Source organism: Perna viridis, chromosome 10 (assembly GCF_037379345.1).
Source record: "Perna viridis isolate PV_CMFRI_1.1 ecotype Kerala chromosome 10, ASM3737934v1, whole genome shotgun sequence".
NCBI lineage: Eukaryota > Metazoa > Mollusca > Bivalvia > Mytilida > Mytilidae > Perna > Perna viridis.
In genome coordinates, this window is record NC_142454.1 from 24,459,006 (window position 1) to 24,481,197 (window position 22,192).

The 22,192-nt window shown below is 31.5% G+C and overlaps 2 protein-coding genes across 2 annotated transcripts; both read left to right on the forward strand.

The window, feature by feature from the left end:
- The first annotated feature begins 2,123 nt into the window (after window positions 1-2,123).
- On the forward strand, window positions 2,124-2,657 carry LOC148605069 (cytochrome P450 2U1-like). Its single transcript, XM_088547541.1, has one exon. It carries the CDS (start codon window positions 2,124-2,126, stop codon window positions 2,655-2,657), a length of 534 nt encoding a protein of 177 aa, XP_088403667.1.
- A 267-nt stretch (window positions 2,658-2,924) lies between these two features.
- Window positions 2,925-4,368, forward strand: LOC148605070 (cytochrome P450 2K1-like). The gene is made up of 2 exons (XM_088549271.1): window positions 2,925-3,371; window positions 4,021-4,368. The coding sequence occupies exons 1-2, from the start codon at window positions 3,011-3,013 to the stop codon at window positions 4,200-4,202; spliced, it is 543 nt and encodes a 180-aa protein (XP_088405397.1). The 5' UTR covers window positions 2,925-3,010; the 3' UTR covers window positions 4,203-4,368.
- Window positions 4,369-22,192: the final 17,824 nt, after the last annotated feature.

Genomic DNA, 22,192 nt, shown 5'->3' on the forward strand with positions numbered 1-22,192 from the left:
TTCTTTTCAATTAAATAAAAAAAAGGAATAAACTTATTTTGATCCCAAAATAAATAAATGTATGAGTATTTAGCATTTGTTGAGTAAGTGAAAAACAATAAATTACACTTTTGTTTCATGATTAACGGTGGTTTTGGAGGAAATATGTGGAATAACATGAGGAAAAAGTGTATTATCGAAATCTGGTCAATAATACAGTTGTGTTAGAGAAATATCACGATAATAAGTATGATGTATATGTCAAAGAAGCAACAAACCCACCAGAATGAAAATGTCAGGCCAAGGGCACCAATTGGTTTTTCAAAGAACGACGAGAAAAATCGTAATCTTCTATTTAGTGCTTGGTTGTTTGTTAGTTTTTCTCAATATAATGTTAGATAAAAAAAAATGCCAAATTCACCACTTTAAGGGTAAAAGGAATTTTATGATCGCTTTTCATCTAATAAGTATCCAGGTAGAATTTCTATTTGGTGTTTATGTCTGTGCATACATCAAGACGCAAAATATAAATTGAAGAGGCATGCGTTATAATAGACTTAATCTTCAGTGTCCGGTGTTAAATATTCGAAAAAAGTAAATATGTTTGGAAGTCACGTAATTATCCCTTGTATAGAATGTTAATAAGTTTGAATTTGTACCTTAACTTCTACATATTCGCAAGCTCGAGCATTAAAAAACATGATTAGAATCAAACTATTGTTGTCAGGCATTCTCCCAAATAGCCTTTTTCATTGGATAGGTTAAATAAGCCTTTTCTCAAATTTCATTATATCTGATATTTTCTACTGAAATCACAACTAATCGAGATTAAAGAAATTAAATCGAATGATATAGTAAGAAGTTAGAATTCATTGACGTCCATTGTGCTGCGATTACATTATCAGAACATGCATTATTTGTTTGCTCTATTCTCTTGTTTGAGACACCGTTATAATGATGTTACATGAATCTTAAAGAAAAATGTCATGGTCAAGCGAAAGAACACCGTAAAAGATTTATTTATTAAATCACAGTTTCCATTTCTGTTACATTGAGTAACTATTGTATCTGAATGAGAAAAGCCAAGTTTCTATCACTTTTTCTCACCGGATACATTTGGAATAAAAATAACAGACTGAAACTCATAATAAGCAAACGTAAGGCGTAAAATAAGCATGATTTATCTTATAACATAATATGGCATAATATGACAGTACAAATTACAATCTTGACGATAACTCCAGGTTATACCTATATTTTTCTTCTTTTTTTCGAAAATCTAAATGTAGTTTCTATTTTGCGTGAAAGAACAAAATGCGACACAAATTAATTATTTCATATATTGAAATGCATAATAAAAAACATACTTTAGACTGCTTTCATGCATGCCATGTGGTTATTTTCTGTAGAAAAAAAATTAGAGAGAGGGTGAATCAGGGTTGGAAAGGACATACAAGTCTTTCACGAGATCTTGTCCAAAATGTTATAAAAATGCAGAAATTGTATTTATTTCTTTTTTAATATTCAGGAATTATTAGAAATGTATTATCAAAAGGAGATAACGCACGTCACCCGTTTCATTTTATTGTAACTTTGAACTCATTTGCACTGCATTCCCAAACACTGCTAAGACGAAACTATCAACTTATGATAAACTATGTACTAACATTTCTAAAGTCCAGCACTTAAGAATAAATCAACAATATGTACAATTAAACGATGTTTTACGGTAGGAATGAAACTTCATTCCAAACCATTGGTGAAAGTGATGTGCTGCAAAAAGTATAAACTTCTCATGTTTCATGATTTATTACGATGGATTTTACGAACGATTTTGAGACTGTTTTCCATTTCACCATACTCCTATGATCAAAACCAGAACAAATGAGTCACTTTCATGAATCTCTTACCATATAAAAGTCAGAAATTATTTTCTGGAATTGGAACTGTGTTAAAAACTTGAACGATATACACTTATGTATACAAACATATATATATGTAACTATAAAACAATGTTGCATGGAAAGAGTATTACATATATTTGTATAATTATATATTTTAAGTTTAAAAATTCAAATTTGAAAATATGTATTATATGTTGCAACTTTAGAACGCACAGTTTTTTGCTGTTTGTTGTAGGCATAATGAGTGCAAGTGGCTCCACCTGGAAACACAACAGGACATTTGCAATGACTAAGTTACGTGGTTTTGGGTTTGGTAAGCGGAGTTTTGAGGCAAATATTATGGAAGAAGTTACTGAATTTTTGAAGTATGTAGATGGCAAAGCAGGATGCCCTTTCCAATTGAATGACATCTTGTATACGAGTGTTATCAATGCACTCATGAGTATTTTGACTGGGAAAAGATTTGAATACACTGACAACAGAGTTGGATATTTTGCCAATATCATAAAGAATATTTCAAGTAATCCTACCGTAATAGGTCCTGTAAACTATATGCCATGGTTAGCTAGATTGCCATTTGATCCATTCGGAGTTGACAAACTGCTACATATGTTTGAGGATATATTTGCATACTGGAAGAGCATTATCCAGGAACACAAGGATACATTCGACGAGAAAAATCTTGATAATTTTATTGATATTTATCTTCATGAAATGGCACAAGTAAGGAACAGTGACCAGTTTGCAAGTATGAATTTAGGGTCATGTTATTAATTTATGTTGGTCCATATTTCAATATGTGGGCAAAATGAAATCTGATATACGTATTTATGTATTAATCATTAAACAGACTTTCTACCTGTAACTGTGGGATGGGTATTTATCATGTACAGTGTTGGAGTTTTCAAAACAACGTTTAGAGAAAAAAAAAATAGTTGAACTCTTTCCTTTCAGCTCAAATAGATCGTTCGATTAGATATTATTTAAAACACTTTTAATTAGAACATGTAAATGTTACTGAACAAAATATTTTACTTGCAGAGGACCAACTGCTAAGCATCATCAGTGATATATTTATAGCTGGAACGGACAGTACCGCTATAGTTATCAAATGGTTTATTTTATACATGCTCAATTATCCTGATGTTCAGGACAAAATGCAAGCAGAAATAGCCAAATCCGTCGGAAACGGACGTCCACCGGCTTTATCTGATAAGTCCGATTTGCCATACTGCCAAGCCGTTATGTATGAAACTCTACGATTCTGTAATATTGGTCCAATAGCAATGCATCATTTAGTAACCGATGATATAGAACATAATGGTTTTGCCATTCCAAAAGGCTGTCTTTTATTACCATGTCTGGAGTCTGTCGCCTTTGACGAAGAAACCTTTCCAGACAGTAACTCCTTCAAACCAGATCGTTTCCTTGGAAAAGATGGCCAATTCAATGTTACTGATAGCAACAACATACTTACTTTTTCTTTAGGTAAGGTCAAATGCGTGACTTAAAATCGAAACCATATAATTGCAAAAAATGCAGTAAAGGGATACATGTAAATCTATGTATATTGGATTATTGTTACATGTATTCAGTATTATTCCATGGATTAATGTTTTAAATTAACATTTACATTTAGTACAAATGTCTTTAAGCATGTAGTTAGCTAGTAGGACAGATAACATACTCTCAAATTATCTTGAGCGTTTACAATGTGATATATACACCATATATAAATAGACAATTGTGGGCTTTCTGTTTTCGTTAAGGCATGAATAAAATGAGTTGAGGAGAAATAATATTTATTTCTTTTAAATAGCTGAATTAAATAAGACTGAAATGTTAAGTTCAATGGTCTTTGAAAACAGCGTTAATTAGAGATGAAAGGGAACATTAATACTGAAAAGGTTGAATTGTAAGGACTGGATTATTCATTTGTTTGATTGTGATTTTTTCATTGTTAGTTTTTGTTTGTTATATGTTGTTTTGTTGTGTTTTGTTTTGTAAAGATTGTATTGTATAATATTTGGTTTTCTTGTGTGCGTGCTTTCGAATGCTTTTGAATGATTTTTATGTTGCCCCTTGATGTTAATCGTTCAATTATTCGTTTTATGTCATGCGTGTAATCATGTTCCAGGAAGAAGAGTTTGCATGGGTGAATCCTTGGCTAAAATGGAGATTTTTCTATACATAACGTCACTTGTACAACGCTTTACATTCCGCCCACCGGACAACGAGCCTATTCCATCAGTGGACCCTTTGTTTGGTTTCGTACAAAATCCTAAACCATTCAATGTTCGAGCTGTGTCAAGGATTTAATATATAGTGTATACAAATATATTGGAACGTTTTTTTTTTTTTTCAAGTTCAAATATAAATGAATTTGGATACAAAATGTAATTATGTAATTACATGTTGATATTTTATTTAAAAGACTGAAAAGAAAGAAAAGAATACATGTAGAAACTAAATCTGTATAATTAAAACTGGCAATAGATATAGTGAAATCATATGCAACAGCCTTAAACCTAAATCTGAAATAGATATATTGTCAGATATCATACCACCATTGTGGTCTTCAACAAATGAAAACAATTATGTGTTAAGATACAATATGCTTCGACAACAATAGTAAAAAAAATATTTCGGTAATAGAACGATGATAACTATTCTAAATCAGATTAAAAATTGAAGCAACAACACAAACACAAATCAAAGATAAAATTCTCCTGTCTGTTGGCAGTGTCAAACCATGGAAACAAGACTTCAAGGAACGGATATCTTAACTTTGAAAGAAAAATTTCGGCATTCTACACGTGTCATTAAGCAAGAAACCATGTAGGTCAGTCGATATTCTCCCTTTCCCTTAATTGTTCAATACCAGTAAATTGTACATTAGCATGTATTACCGTTGAGGCTATCATACACTTGTTATTACAGTGTTTCGTATGAATGACGATCAGTTTTATCTCTCTACTAACGATGTCGGTGTTTTACCGCGCACGCTGAATTAAGATCTAGCAATGGCATCTGATTTATTTTCATTGCAAAGAATTTTTAGAACATTTACTCGTAATGTGGAAAATAAAACCCGGAGTCAAAATTTTCCTATGGTTGTTTCACATACGTAACTTCAATTCATTATTAAAATTTCTATGGTTTTAATTGTCAGTGTTTGGAAATCGTATCGGAATATTAGAAAATGCTTACAAAATGTTTGGTATTTTATATTCAGCCAAAAATGGCGTAGATGTGGTCATGATTTTACAAGATTTGCAAGGAAATCGATGCTTTATTCAAAATTTACTTGTCCACCAAGAACGCATGAAGATGCTCAACGATATGTCATTTTTTTCTCTACCCATGCATATGAAAAGTGGCACTAAATAAACGAAACCACAGTAACTAGTTTTGTAAGGTCGTAAGCTCGTTCATGTTCTTTGTTATGTATGTCTGCTTTCCATGTCTGGATTGCGTTCTTTTGATTACCACTATAACCTTGTTTCCCTTGATTACTTTCTCAAAATGATCTGAAACAACGAACACATCCAATTCCTTTCACGATATATACCTCAATTTAAACAATACAGACGATATGAAATGTCAAAAAATAAAATGTTCGCAATGACTTAGATTTAGTTCAAAACTGTCAATTTTCCTTTCATCTGTGGCAAAATCCCTTCGGCTCCTGCGTATGGAGTGATCATATCACAACTCATGCGTTATGCCAGAGCTTGCCGAAACTACGCAGACTTTTTGTATCGCGCTAGAAGTCTAACAAATAGGCTTCTGGAACAGGGTTATGTTGCTACAAGATTGGAGTCATCACTACAGAAGTTTTATGGTCGTAATCATGAACAATACAATAAAAGATATATCTTTAATATATACACGTGTAATGTGTACCTGTATCAGAATAATCCGTCTTTACAATTCGAAACGACTCTATTTAAAGTTGTAAAAAAAGTGCTAAAAAGGTGGGATTTACATTATGCAATAACCGAAAATGACCTATTTTAAAATAGGAATGCGTTTATAGATATATAGGTTGGAATATATCTTTTTGCGAATACAATGTTAGAAGAACACACACAAATTTGAAATTCCTCAGAAATTAATTGAGTAAGACCAACTAAATCTACTGAGTTTTGTTCGTCTTTGAAAAACTATATTTCCTTTAAAATGTGGATGAACAATACCATTTTTAATTAAGAACCTGCAAGCTCTATTATATTTTTGTCAAAGTTTTGTTACTGTTTAGAAGTTTATAATGTCAATTCTCCTGACACAAAGGTTTTCCTGTAAAAAAAATATGTTCATTAGAAACTTTTTTTTTGCATGTTCTAACAAAACGGATCGGTCCAGAAATATGTTTATTGTAACAGGGTGCTTCAAATAAATCAGCATCTATAAATAAAAATTAACAGTAGGATAATTAAAATCAACTCATTTGTTATGAATCTAAGAGTACAGACTGCCATATTTTCTTAATATTGTAATATCTTAAGCAAGAACAAGTGATACAAGTACTTACATTTCAAGACTTGATTTACTTGCTTTCGATTTGTTCAATATATTTTCGGAGTAAGGATTATTTATGGTCAAAATATCATAAAGATATCTGAAAGTATTATCAAATTAAACATAAGCTGTGATTTGTAACAGTAGAAATATACATCGGTTATGAAAGAAGCGAAATTAGTATCCATTGGGATTTCAACAACCTGTATGCTAAGAAATTTACCATATCAAATATAAACATGGACAATTAAGAATTCAAAGCATTGACCATATCTAAATTTGTCCTTGATATAACCATAAAATGCATGTATCTTATATTTAATCATTGAAAACTGCATGAAGTCATTATAATAAATTGACAGCCAGATTTATTAAAAGACCATTGTATCAAATATGATGACAAATCTTTTATTGGTTGATGGGGAAGCGTTGTATAAAGGGTAGATCAAATCATGCAAATCTTGAAGTTCGATATACACGTAATACCTAACATAAATCTTGAACAAAAGTATCTTGCACTATAATTTTATTACATTTTTGTAATACAAATTGTGTACTAGTTTTCAAATAAGGTTAACAATTAAGAAACATTTGTATTTGCTAGAAGATGAAATAAAATGTGTATTGAACGTCTTTTTTGTAAAGGTTTTGTATTCAGTTAAATGGTCATGTGATTGACGTCAGCACACACCAAAACAGCTGATGTACGAAGTTGTCCTGTTTTGTTGTATTTTTGCATACACTATGCAGAAGTTATTAATTGGAAGGTACCCGATTTATCTTTGGTGTTGTTGTTGTTGTTACGAAGATCGTCGGTATGGTATCTACGTCAGTGAACAACTATGTTATTAGTCGCTTTGTTTCCGACACAAAACGATGGTAAGATTTATTGACTATTTTTCCGATAATCTTTATGCTACTTTCTTTTCTGAGTCAAAGCTTGTCTTATGTATTTAAACAAACGTTCATAGTGCTGCAAGATTCATTTCAATCACCGTTAGTAGGGGGATGCCATTTAAGGCTTTCCAAAAAAGATTTTAATAATTTCTCTGTCTTCCAGGATGTTTCCTTTCCGGTAATGATACATTTAAAGGGTTCATACCGAACAACATAATTAAATCGACATGAGGTTGATGGACATATTGAATTGATGTACGAAAATACAACTCAGATATTTTATATTTTATGGTTTACTCATTTAGCTCATTAAATTGGACTTATGTGTGTTGTATTGCATATTGTGCGTTTAATAGTGCATGAATGCCACACGGAAAACAGATGTATAGCAGGATCACTGTTAAATAAATAAAGAAGGTTTTCTGCAATATGTTAATTTACACGACCACGACCTCTAACTAGTTACCTTATACGGATGTATATCTTAGAGATGTTTCTGTCGTTGTGATATAAACGTAGTTTAAGTATAAAGGAAATTTCAAATTTAAATCATAAAACGATCATGAATAAAAAGAAATGCAACACTGTGTTTCTTTTCACAGAAGTTGTGAATGTAAAAATGGTAAAAATAGTAATTCAGCTGGGTTGTCATTTTCATTGTCATTTGTGATGGTCATTATTATCAATAAGACGATAAAGATACATTTTGTATATTGGTGGGTTTACGGTTGAGGTTTCCATTGGAGAAGAACTACATGCTTCACCAGCTCACAGGTGGTCCCCGATAGTGACTTTAGATAAGCATTGTTAGGAGATAGTTCATGAGAAAGGTTTGTTTGTTTGTTTGTTGGGGTTTAACGTCCGAGCAGCAATATTTCAGCTATATTCAGACAATGAACATGAAAGTGATGATAAAATGAACATGAAATGATGATGAAATGAAAACGGGATGGGACACAAGGACAATGGGGGGTCGACAAATTTTGCCACTGGAAATAGGGAGAGGTGGGTAGGGTCGGGCAATTTAGCCTCCCATGGCAGAACCATATGGTTCCTACTCCGGGAGAATACCACAGTAGGGTTCTTTAACGTGCGAGGAACGTGGCATCTTTCCCAACACGGTGCACCACTATGGTTTGCGGTCACGTTTTCCGTATTATAGCCTGACAACCCCAGCATGTAACATGCCAGGGGTACCCCATTCCACCACGTGGGGCACACATCCCAGTTGCTCTGTGGGCAGAGCGACCTTGCCCCCAGCTAGGGTTCTGAGCACTATTTAGTCGACTTTCAAGACAAGCTTAGCGCTGCTGCAGGCCTATTCTGTTAACACCCGGACCTGCACGGGTACATGAGAAATGTAGATAGGTAGGGTAGACAAAGTATTATTCAATGCATTGTTTTTTTTCAAGGACATAATTAGCATATTTTCATTCGTGATTTTGCATATTTAATCTTACGATCCTAATGATTACACACACCAATGTGCATGTATTGATTTAAATAAGTCTGAAATGTCTTATATACATATATGTCTTATACAGTAAATATGTTAATGACTTTGCTCCTGTACCTATTCCGTTGCTTTGCTTTTTTGAAAACTTACTTTATTTTGAATTTAAGTCTATTCTTAAATGAATTAAATCCTCATAAATGATGTGCTTTATTAAATGTAAACATGCTAACACAGGTACATCGATGCGTCGTATAACAAAACTGTATGATAATTATTGAGATGGTTTTTGTCCCAATAGATAATTACAAAAATAAATACTGATTATTCAAAATACCAGATTTACTTGACAAAGATATATTTACTGTTTTATAGTACAATAAGATTCCGTCATTATCTGATAAGCAAAGCCATATTACGAAGCAGTGATGTATAAAACCCTAGTACTATACGTCCACCTGGTAACAGATGATATAGAGGTTACATGTACGTTATTCCATTCACGCAGGCTTTTTATTTCTTCAACTGGAACACGAACGACTATGGATCCGATGTTTGGTTTTATACCACATCCAAAGCATTTAGTATCATGTTTTGTTTTCAAAGTCATATAATTATCTTATCTTGAACTACATGTAATTATTGCAATTAATATTTGAAACAGCCTCGTGTTCTTATTTAAATTTACCATTTTCGATGGTACTGAATGATGGATTTACTTTTAAAGAAATTCATATTTTATAAACCTTTCCCTGATTGAATTGGATTTATGTAAATTGTAGGATTTACATGAAATTGCCATGAAATAAAATTTTCATTTTTTTTCTGGCCCAAAAAGGTGGAAATGTTTACAACTGACACGTTGCAGGTACAAAATCGAAGTATTGAAAAGTTGAAATTTCTAAAGAAAGATGTTTGTGTTATGCGTTATACAAAATTATGCAAATGTTCAGATAGAGAGTCATAAAGTTACATTTTCCTATTTAATGAAGAAGATTAAATCACTTCTACTGGATAAAAAAGATTATCTTCAATTATTTTTTTTTCAATTTCAATGAACAAATCAGAAAAAGTTAGAATATTGAGTGTCCCGATAAACTTTTTGCACACTAGAATTAGGACATTCATTATTATTACTTTCACAATAAAAGACACATAACCTCCTGTCTTTTAAGTGTAGTCATAATACCTTACTCAGAAATATCGTCTTAAATTCTGTGGAAGTATTCATGTCCAAATTGGAGTGAGTTTAATTAGCATGAAATAAATATTTGAGGGTTTTTTGTTCCGACCAGTCGGTATTCTCATTTTACCCCTTCAAAATAACCTCGTCTTTTGACACATTGTACTCAAGCCAGCTGATCGTAATTTAGTTTCCCGATTTCAATAAATAATACTGTTCCAAATAGTTGTCTCCCGTGTTAAGATTTTATGACGAAATGAAGAAAATGACAGTAATAAAATCATAATTTTACAGTGTGCTTCCTTTTGTTTAAAGATGACACATATACTTGTTATGCATATCCATGAATGTAATTATTCAGTAAATTTAAAGCACTGTTGTAAAACACAAATATTTCTGAAACACATTCAAATATCCAAACTGTTAATACGAGAAAGGATTTGATTGAGGAGGGGGGAGGGTAAGTCACTGACAGCCATATTTCGTCCCTTATTGTTATATCCGTTTTCTTTGTCTTGATTTTTAGTTATTGTTTTTCTTTTCAGAACCATTCTTACGTGCACTTGTTACATGTTTATACTTTATACCTGTAGTCCAGTATATCAAGTGAAATATGTCAATTAAATCGGTGTCAAATACTACATATATATATATATATATATATATATATATATATATATATATATATATATATATATATATAATAAAGAAAACAACTTTCATTACGTTTTTCAGTTGACACTAAATATATGTCCATGTCACAATACGAATTGTAGTTAGAATGCGATACTTTTCTTAATAGTTTGCGCTATATTTATTTATTCTTCATATTGATTAAACGTTTCAATTGTCTGATGAACGTCGTCCTATTTTCCAGGGAGTACTATATAAAAATCTTACGACCTGTATAAATCAACAACTCACTTTTGATTAAGGTTAACATTGGAATTGCAAGGAAATAAAATGTTTGCAAAACGATTCTGATGACAAAGTCTATAACAGCACCAAAGAGTCGAAAGATACAAATGTAAATCGAATGAAAGGTTGAATACCAGATTGCACCAAATTATCACCTTATACAGCAATAAATGAAACATGAAAATTAAAAATGATATCCCTTATCATCATTTGCAATAAAGAAAGTATATCAGGGCAAAATTGAAAAAAATCATTTTCTTAATGTATTTCTTATTTAAGGAATTTAACCATTTTCACAAGTATAAACGTTTCAGGCCAGATTACAACACTGGTGAGCAAAACAACAAAAGTTAGGCGCCAAAATATGGAAGGAACTTAATGCAAGAAAAAAAACTAAATAGATTCAGCACCCTTTTAATATTTAGATACGCTCTGATAAAAGAGAGTGATTGCAGTTTTTAGAGTTGTTTTGAAACATTTGAAACAAAAGGCATGGGTGAAATGTATAGCATGGTAAAACTTAAGAAAAAGTTCAAATAATAAGAAGCATTTCATATTTGCACATTGCATGCATCGTAAAGATGAATTTGCATTTGCAGTAAATATTCTTTAAACAATAAACATGTAGTTTGTGCAAAGATTAACTTTGGTATCACAGGTCAGAATACAGCACAGTTCATTATGATTTATGTAGGCTTTCCGATATGTTTGCAATTATAGTGGGAGGCTGGCCCCTATTTTATTTCAAATGCTTACTATGTGTAACTGGTAAATATGTACATAAATGTGGGTGGAGCAGATTTTAATGCCACCGTAGCAAACACTTACTAGTATAATAGCTACACAATTGATAGATATGTATGTCACCTTGATCTTAAGTTGTTTTAACTGTCATATTTATTATTTAGATGCTTTGTTAACTGCCCAAACATATCTGAAAAAAAATTTAAAAGTATCAATATTGTGAATAAACCACATATATTTATCAATGACACGCATAACATCTTCCATTGTTTAATTATAAATTGACTGCTTTTATTTCTTCGAGCAGAATATGATCGTCTTTGTGGTTTTTTAGCCACCATATCAAAAATATAAAACTGAGAGAAAATTATACACAGAATCACAAATAAGTTGGCCTCTAGGTCAGCGACAATAGTTTGACAGATAATAAAGAATGAATTATTGTTATTATACTTATTTGAACATTTAAATTTTCCTGTTCATTATTAATCGATGTTTGTGGTTTGTTGTCGACATAAAATGTCTATCATTCTTACTAAATATAGATATTAATCTGTCGATATCCAATCAGCGCTGCTCTTTTACTTTGAATGCTAAATAAGCAATCACAAAAACTATTAAGATTAACATGTACGCCCGTGTAGTATTTTCGTTCCACAAGTTTTTCTTCAATGTATATTTAGCGATCATGATATTTACCAGGAACCAAGAGGGGTCTTAATCTTGTTTCTTTGAACCATAGGCTTCTATAGTAAACCTTAACTTTCGTTTACAATAGACAAGGTGTTTCAATATAATTCTTGACCATGTTTTTCTATTAAGGAAATGTCAAACACAAATTTTACGTCCATTTTAGAGAAAAAGGGCACGAACTTTGTTACGTCAGAACAGGTCGAACTACTTTCATATTTATTTTGAATTCATAAAGTAGACCCCTTTTTTGAAGCATTATTTTTCATGAAAATATTGGTTTTCCCCAAAAATTCATAGCTTGATGTCGACCCTCCCTGTACTTATGATGAAAAATTATAATCATTTTTGAAAAAAACAAAAACAAAAACAAAAACGAAACAAAAACCAAAAACAAACAAACAAAAAAAAAAAAAAAAAAAAAGAACAAAAACAGGAAAAGACAAAAAGAAAGCGCACTGTATTTTTCATCCTCCATGTTTTCACGTACACCCGCTCAGAATTATGCAATACGAGACTGATACAAATATTATATCTAATTATTTATTAAATACTATAAGCACAAGCAAATACAGTAAACACATTTACATTCAAAACTAATTGTATGATTCGAAAAAAGAGCTAAATAGTTTATACAATGTTCCTTGTCTTTAATAGTAACACTGCAAAAATATGGCTTATAAATCCAATACATTAAGGAATGATTTGTTAACTGACTACAAATAAAACAAACGCATAGAGTAAATAGAATTATCAACTTAGTGATGAGATGCAGTACATGGAAATCAGGTATTGATAAACCTTGTACTTTTGATTATAAACTTTTGAACTTTAAGAAAAAAACTTATACAATTGTTCAGCATTTAGAACATTTGAACAATATAATATTTTTTATTAGTTTATGCATGGTTCTAAAGCGCAGCAATCGAATTCATGTACGGGCGAAAACAATAAATTTCTTTGTCACTGGCAGAGGATGGATATACCATGATTTTAACATTAATTCATACCTATAATGTTAAATAGCAATATCTGAATAACAGCTGACAAAAAGGCAACTTTTCTCATGTGGAAGGTAGAAGTGTGTAATTTTTCATTCGGCATTTTTAATTGTTAATATCCAACAACAACGAAAAAATGTCATTCCAATAGTCATTTTCCACAGTAACGCAAGCCATTTTAGCAAGTTTTTTTTCCAAGGGATATAACCCACTAACATCCGACAACCTAGTTAGCAGTCTCAATGGGGAAAGGGACAACAGTAAACATTTTACTATACTCGACGTCACATACAGCACATTTTCGATTTGAAGCTGTATATTTTAAACTGTCGGGACTAACCACTAGAGTTGTCTCTCTTTTATTCAATCTGAAGATAGTTCGCATATATGCATGATGCGATAGCACCAACGAGTCGTTTATAGGCTGAAATCGTACGTAACAAATCCTAACGGGAAAATTTTATACTAATATCCGCCATGTTGGTTTCTACGGTACGATTTGTTTACAAACGACGTTCGTAAGTTCCCGTCGAACTTCGGTGACAATCGTGTGCTTGATCAAGGATACATTAAATAAATTATAAGGAGTTGTACGATATTCGCGTAGAATAAATCCGAAATATCCGAATTAGCGCCGAAATGCATTCTGGGTTCATCGGTTTTTGGACAAACCATTTAAACGTAAACAACATCTCCTAGCAACCCGATCACTGTAAACATGGCCAAATTTTGACAATGTAAATAATGGGACCGAGAATTGAAATCTCACCGGAAATTAACGATTCAATGTTTAGGGAGAAGCCGTTTGGCTGAACGAATGAGCAAGTCATTTAAGACAATTTAAACGACGATAGGTGTCAATAAAGTGTAGAAAATATTTTTATTCAAATTGTAACAGTATCTTATTCATGTGACGTCGAGTATAGGAACTAAAATTATTTTCACTTCGGTGAGAACCTTGATGGTTTGAAATAAGTTATTTAAAAGTATCATAGTATTTACCTTGGGTTTAATAATTTGAAATTTTTAATTTGAAATCTACTGCTGTCCATTGCTTCAATTTGACAGTAAATCAATCTGTCGGATGACAAATTTGCTTAAATAAAAAAAAATGAAGCACAAGTCGGATATAAGGAAAATGAATTTTAAAGGCACACTTTTAATTGGAAGAAAAATTGATGATAACATTTCAGTTGAAGAAAAGGGTTTGATGTCTGTGATATATTATATATAATTTATTTGCAATGACAATGAATAGCAATGACTTAAGAGTTGAAAAAAAAAATTCTGATTATTTTATCTGACGTTAAATAAACCCAAATGTGCCATACATAGTAATACATGAACATTATTGCTCATATTTTAGGGAAACCAATTTTTAGCGGCCTGTCTCAAATCTTAAATATTAATTCCGCAACATATTTACTTTCAGCGTAAGTACTGAAAGCACCACTTAGCATCCGCAAAAAAAAACAAATAAATAGGCTTATCAATATTAGACAGATACACGTCCTTGGTTTCTTTCCTAAAACATTTGTCATTTAGGAATGTCCCCAAGGGTTATTTGTTGGGAAAATACAGTGAAAGTAACGATGTGGTAAATCAATCTTTTGTGGTATTAAGTACTGAAGCATCAGATATGGAGCACGAGTTAAACAAAATACATAAACAGGTGTCAAGTTTATCGAGATTATAATAGTAAGAAGTGAAATCTAAATTTAGGTATTTTGACCCATCTGTAAGATAGAAACATCTTAAATGGTGAACGTTAACTGACAAACATTACCACCATTACACAAAGCTGGACAGTATGTACTTGGAACGATTGTTTTGTTTGTTTTTAGGATTTGCCTATGATACTGAAAATAACTATTAAACATATACTTCTACACTACTGGATACTATACCTATTACATGTCTCAAAATACTTATTCTTTTGTGTTTGCCAAATAACAAATTTTCCCCTATGCAACAAACAAACAAAAAAACAAACAAACAAACAAAAGCAAAGCAATTTCTCTAATCAAGGGAAAAGGACCAGACTAGAAAACAAACAATCACAACAAAGAACATAAAAATCATACATACAAAATAACAAAAGCAAATGAGCAACTCGGACCTCCCAAAAAAAAACTGGGAGCATGGACCAGGTCCACCGGTAGGGTAAGCGTCCTCTGCTTTTCTAGAAAAACCCGCTGAGTTGCTCGTAAAATGTCCGGGGTAGACAAACGAGGGAAGGAAATCTATGACTCATTGAATAAATTAGTTTTCATGGTGCAGATGGATAGACCATAACGATCCACGAGTTCATGATGACGGCCATAAAACTTCTGTAGTGATGACTTCAATCTTGTAGCAGCATATATGTGATTTGTAAACTTGGCGAACCTCAATTTTGAAATACAAAAGTAGCCTTAATGAGGTTTATTGTACCCGTTTTTTAACCACAATTGCATGTTTTGCACCTTGTTCATGTCCGCATCTTTCAAATACTTCATAATGATCCAAATGAACGTAAATAACGTAAATATGGGCGATAGTAAATAAAAAAAAAACACAGTACATAAGGAACAGACTATAATGTTTTAGTTTGTAATCATTAACGAATTTGGTTATGTCTATATGGACATTTGTTGTTTGTTTACGAAATATAAATGTCAATCATACCTGCTAGATGTATAAATTAACCTCTCATTTATTATATTTTAGATATTCGATCACTTCCGTCGTTTTTCCTCGACTTAGTTATAATTTTTTACTTTTAAATCATGAAAAAAATGTGTTTGTTTCATTAAAAATACACATATACTTAAGTACCAATCCATATAAAATTCAGACACTGCCAATGGTCAAGTGATTTATGGTGTCGAAAAACCCAACAAACGAACAATGCCTTTTCAGTCCTTATATGCTATGCCTTTGCATAACGATAATCATTCCTGAATTCAAATATGCACTATTTGTTAGAAAATCATATATTTATACCCATAAAATCAACCAAATGAAACTAAATTATGAACGATTACTCTTGCAAATGTCAATTTCATGTATTATCTATATATTGTTTTTATCTCAAAAGCGCAACAACCAAATGAAAAACTCAGACTGGTTATGTGATAAGTAACTGTCTGAACACCGATCGAACCGTTTCTTCTAAAACAAGAAAATAAAGAACAATTTGCAAATTAAACCTCCAGCATAATAATTGTAAGTAACAAATGAAGGTTCGTAACTGACAATTAATACGCCTGTCCTTGTCATTATGTAAATATGCGGTTCACTTTCGACACACGCCTTTTGAGTCGGAATTATATTAATGCATTCTTCTTATCGATTGGACGGTTGAATACTCCAATCAGCGTCGCGCATTTTTTTGGAATACTATGTAAACTAGGAGCAATATGAATTGGTCAATAACGGATGTATTGATATTAATATACTTTGGATTCAAGTGAACGACAAAAAGACTGTAAAATGGTTTTAGTGTCAAAAATCAGTCACAAGGCCAAAGAATCCGAATCAAAGGAAGGACGCATGAAAATGGTAAAACGTTCTGACAAAAAGTCTATACATATGGCGGTGATAGTGAAAGGTTATAAGAACCGATATTGTCATTATATCATCATCTGTCGAGACGTTAAATCGCATGGAAAGGAAGTGTTTCTAAACTTAAATAAATGTAAAGTCTCAGCAAACAAGGACGGATTACAAATTACTCAAGACAATGCGGATGGCGAATCAATTATTCTAATAGGACATCATAAAAATGACTCTGAAAAATGGCTTGAGTTTATGAGTACCCCAAAAATGCTGAATAATTCAAAGAAGCAACAGAGAAACATCATGCTTGACCAAAACAACAACTGTCTTTCTGCGCTTGCTGAAGAGGACGAACCGTGAAGTTAAGAACATCCGATGCACGTTGGATACAACTTTAATTATGTAAAGCAGTCTTTTTTAGCGTCGCCAAGATCTGATTGAAGAAGATATGACGAAGACGTGGCGCTGACAAACGTCCATCTGACAAAGTACTGTTTTTAGACACTACAGGTTTGTCGTCAATAAAGAATGTTATCGATATATTAATTTCATCAGATATCTCTGAGAGATATATATCATTGACGGGTTTGACCAGCATTTATTGATTCAGGATGAAAACAATAAAAGAGGCAACACTTTTTGCTGATGTATATCGGACAAAAGACTTGATGCATCAACGCTTAAAATGAAAGTTTAGAAAAATTATAAGTAGTGTATAAAATGACCTTTTTATTTGAATAAATGGCTCAACAGAACAAGAAAGTATTGTATGCTTTTTGCAATGAAGTTATATTGTGAACATTTCTTTTGTCAGTCGATCTATCATTTCACTAGAAATTTATTTATTAAACTTGCTATAGTCTCAGATCGTGTCACAAGTTTCAAATCAAACTTCTGTATATAGTTTTGTATTTTAAAAACATTTAAATCTCTCTATTTTCAAAAATGCACAAATATCTTTTAGATAATAATAGTATCTATAATAAAGTTGATGGCATCCAACATCTAACACACAGACTACATTCAACATACAGCAACAAAGAGACTAAATAGCGAAACGAAGAAAAGCGCTCAGGAAACAATATATTTACGCATCCAACAATTGACCCATGCAAGTGAACACATTACTTCTAGTATTCGTTTTTTAAAAAAGGACAAACTAGAAAATATACCAAACTTTCTCAGGTACTCATTATCAAGAAATAAAAAAATGACATTCAAAATGGTACATGACATGTCTATAAAAAGACATAAAACATATAGTGTATGACTTTTTTTAAACTTTACTTTACTTTCATTGATAAAACAGGAAAAATTGATTACATATCCCTGTAGTCATACATATGTTGTCGGATAAGTTTATGAGTGATTCTATAGACAATTGTCTATTACAGCAATTTACGAATTTAATAAATAGTTTCTACAGATGGACAGACAGACAAAACACTAAGGAAAAACAAAAAATTGATATAAAAGGCGCTGAAAAAATGTCTCTTCAAGAAAGAAGTTTACACATCTAGATCATATAATTAAACACCCTCTTCAGGTCAATGTACCATCGAAAGGGTTCATATTAAGATGGACCACGTGCATCAGTAGGATAAGTCGGCTTTTGAGATACACCCACCGAATTACTAAGATGTTACGTGCTTGGTTAAAGAAAGAAGACAGAAAAAAAATTGTATTACATAGTGTTAAAGTATGGGTATACCTTGGTACAATTTGGATTATAAAAAACATTAAGTTTCTATAAACATATTTTTATTTATTCAAAAGCATTATGTTTGTTGAATTACAGTAGAAGCACATATTTTGAAGTGAATAAACGAGTAATTTTGCACATGATCGACTTCTATGGATTTTAACCATGACAAATTATGGTTGATTACGATAAATTGACCATGGAAGATGATCGATCATCGTAAGCTATGGTGGAATTTGCCTTTGTTTGACTATCGCAGATTTTGCCCATGGTAGATTTATGTTCAGGCGTTCATCATAACTGTGAAATTCCCTGAATATGTTTTTTTCAAATAATTGCTTATGTGACGGTCAAACTTTCCTTTTTAATTTGTCTAGTATTCTCACTAAAAATATTGATTCTACGTTGGAAATTAAAAAAAAAGACATGGCTACGAACATAACTGCTAATATATATTTATTTATGTAAAATGGTTCATATATTACAGAAAGCAAAAGTTACATCATTAATGTAAAGTATTGTACATTTGAACATCAAACCTGTTTTACTGTTTCCAAATACATCTATCGTACACTAATACCCTGGTGTCATAAACTTCAACTTAAAACAAATTATAATAAATGTAGGCATAATATTTCTGACTAAACTATGAAAATGCTAACAAATTTTATTATTTTACAAATCAATATTATCAGAGACATAATTTTCATCATGAATTTGACAAATCAAAACTATCTGGGCACATTCAAACGTACAGAGCGTCCACAGTATTGATAATGCGAATAACAACCTGAAAAATTTCATTACCGGACAAAAGTAAGATAATTTATGCTCGAGTTCTTCCCTATATTATACATGATGGTAAACAACATCAATATGGATTTCGTTTAGTTGGAAACCAGATATCTCTATGATTTATTGTAAATTTACCTTATATATAATTTTGAAATTAAATATTAATTGGACGGTTCATGAAATATTATTTTGTCATTTACGTGACAATACGTATTTGAAATATTCATAACATTCATAGTTAATTAAACACATTTATCTTATCAATGCAATTTATTTAGAAAATACCTACAGTTAGAATGCAAATATTTGTCTTTTTTGCATAACGCTTTTATTAGGAGTAAGTTAATTATATCTATCAAATGCTTAAAAATGATTTCTAAATACATCTGATTCAAAGTCCAATTCATCAACCTTAGTCAGCAGAAAGTTTTCGATAGCTGCCTATTTGACAGAGACAATGTACTCTTTTAAAGTATTAATTTCTTTTATTCCGAAGATATTAATTACATTTTCGAAATTGAGGCGAGGGTATGACTATTACTGCTAATAAATATCGGAATAATATTAAAACATATGTGTTGAAATACTACGTGAAATTTGGCTTCATTTTTTTCAGTTTAAGGAGGTAGACTTAGGTTAAGGGACATAACTCGTGACATGTTTGAATTATATTCAATTTCACCGAAGCCTCTCAAGCTTTTGTTTGAAGTAGAATAAAATGAATTCAAGTTAATTAGATGTTTACATAGGATTGATGTAAAATGCTGAATACAAACGTTTGAATGATTTTCAAGGGTTGTGTCCCTTACCTAGGTCTACCTCCTTAAACTCTGAAATAAACTGCAGTGAAATTAAATCGCTTATGCAAATTTATTGATGAATAGGCAGTGTTTGCTATAATTTATCAATTCAAAAAAAAAATGAAACAAAACAAATCAATCAGAAACATTACGGTAATCATTTAATCATGGATTTGTCAAATTGGGAACTACATGTGTGTAATTTTTCATGAATCTGCGAATATAAATCTCAAAATATTCCAATAATGGACAAAAGTGATTTTTTTTTGCCAAAAGAGGTCTGTCTTTAACCACATTGTGTATGATGGTGAACTACAGTTTTAACCATTAGTTTATTTCAATAAGAAATTCAAATAAGATATTGCTATGATTCATTGTAAATTGATCTTAATATTTTCTTTAAAAAATGCAAAACGAGTGAAAACTTTTAAAATGTTTTTTTTTAAACACATTATGTTACTTATCTAAAATGTTGATCACATGCTTAGGTATCGGAATATACATTTGTATAGGCAATATAATTTATTTCAAAATCAAACTTCTGTAAAAATAATATTATTTGTCTAATTTGGCTTTTAAACTATATCGTTCAAATACACCAATACATAATGTTTTATTACACTGATTCAAATTTATGATTCAAATCCTTGAGTTATTGTTCATTTACATGAATATGTCAGCAAAAAGTTTTCAGACTTTGTATTCATCAGTTTAGCTGGTACAGACGGTACTTACGACCATAGTGTTGTAGGTGGGTCTGATTAATAACGTTAAGTACGTGCATTCACGTATTATAATTTCATTGTATTTCGCCAAATTTATTGAGTGCATTATTCAAAAGTCTGTAACCATACAGATTATATATTCTTTGTATTTCGACCGAAACAAAAGGTTTCTTTTCACTTTCATGGAGTAACTACAGATGGATCTGATTTATAAAAAAAAACATAAATTACATCCAATATTTAAATGTAATAACTCATTGCAAACTGTATAAATTAACATTTTATTCAGTATGACTTTGTTAAGTTTAATTTTTTTATTCAAAACAGATATTTGCTAAGTTTACAAATCTCATTTATACAGTATTTTGTAAAGAGAATCGCAAAAAATATACCAATTGTGCGGTTAACACGGACTATATGAAGAAACGAAAGAAACTACCAGAAACACAAAACTGTTCTTAGCTTCATGTAGATTTTGATATCATAACATATGAAAGCTTTTGTTTTTGCAAATGCTTTTGGTTGTACAAAAGTCTGATTCCACTTTGAAAATGGTGGGGTTTTCATACCATGCTTCACCTACTGTGTGATCCTTACAGAGAGAGAGAGAGAGCGAGAGAGAGAAAGAGAGAGAGAGAGAGAGAGAGAGAGAGAGAGTAATCAAGGGAATCACGATTCCAGCGGACAAGGAAACTTGGAAAATAGACAAGCACAACAGAGAACATAAACTAACCAAAATAATACGATCAAAGCAACAAAAGAAAATGAACAACCAAAAACTGGGAGCATGGACCAGGTGTATCGGTAGGGTAATCGTCATCTGCTTTTCTAGAAACACCCACAGTCGACATAGTTACTGACACTTAGTTATGGTTGTGTCTATGGAAAAAGGCAAGAGGAGATCCTTCATTTTTCAAGATAATCAATAAATCTATTCAAAAACGTCTGTTACAAACGACTCTTTCTATCATCATTTCCTTTGATTTGCTTTATCTCTTTAATATTTTTGACTAGTTATAATGTAAAACGTCTTGCGGGATATATCCCTTACTTTTCTGTCAGTAAATGTAACCAAATTGGACATGTTAGATGTCTCCATTTTGATTTGCACTTATATATTCTAATGCATTTTCTCTAAGGCTTACTGAAGGATTTTCAGAAATATGTTTAATAAAGAAATACACCAATCACTTATTATAAACCTCTGCTTGATGTAGTGGCAGAGCAGCACTTAATAAAACTTCAATGTGCAACATGCATCAGAAAAGGAACAAGTAAGAACGGAGTACTTGTATTTGCAGGCGTGCAATGTTCTACAAATGCTCATCTCATATTTTAAG

Excerpts from the sequence above, each read along its gene's own strand:
- LOC148605069 (XM_088547541.1), top strand. The coding sequence starts at position 2,124 with ATGAGTGCAAGTGGCTCCACCTGGAAACACAACAGGACATTTGCAATG.
- LOC148605070 (XM_088549271.1), top strand. The coding sequence starts at position 3,011 with ATGCTCAATTATCCTGATGTTCAGGACAAAATGCAAGCAGAAATAGCC. Across the intron at positions 3,372-4,020 it reads CATACTTACTTTTTCTTTAG|GAAGAAGAGTTTGCATGGGT; the intron begins GTAAGGTCAAAT and ends ATCATGTTCCAG.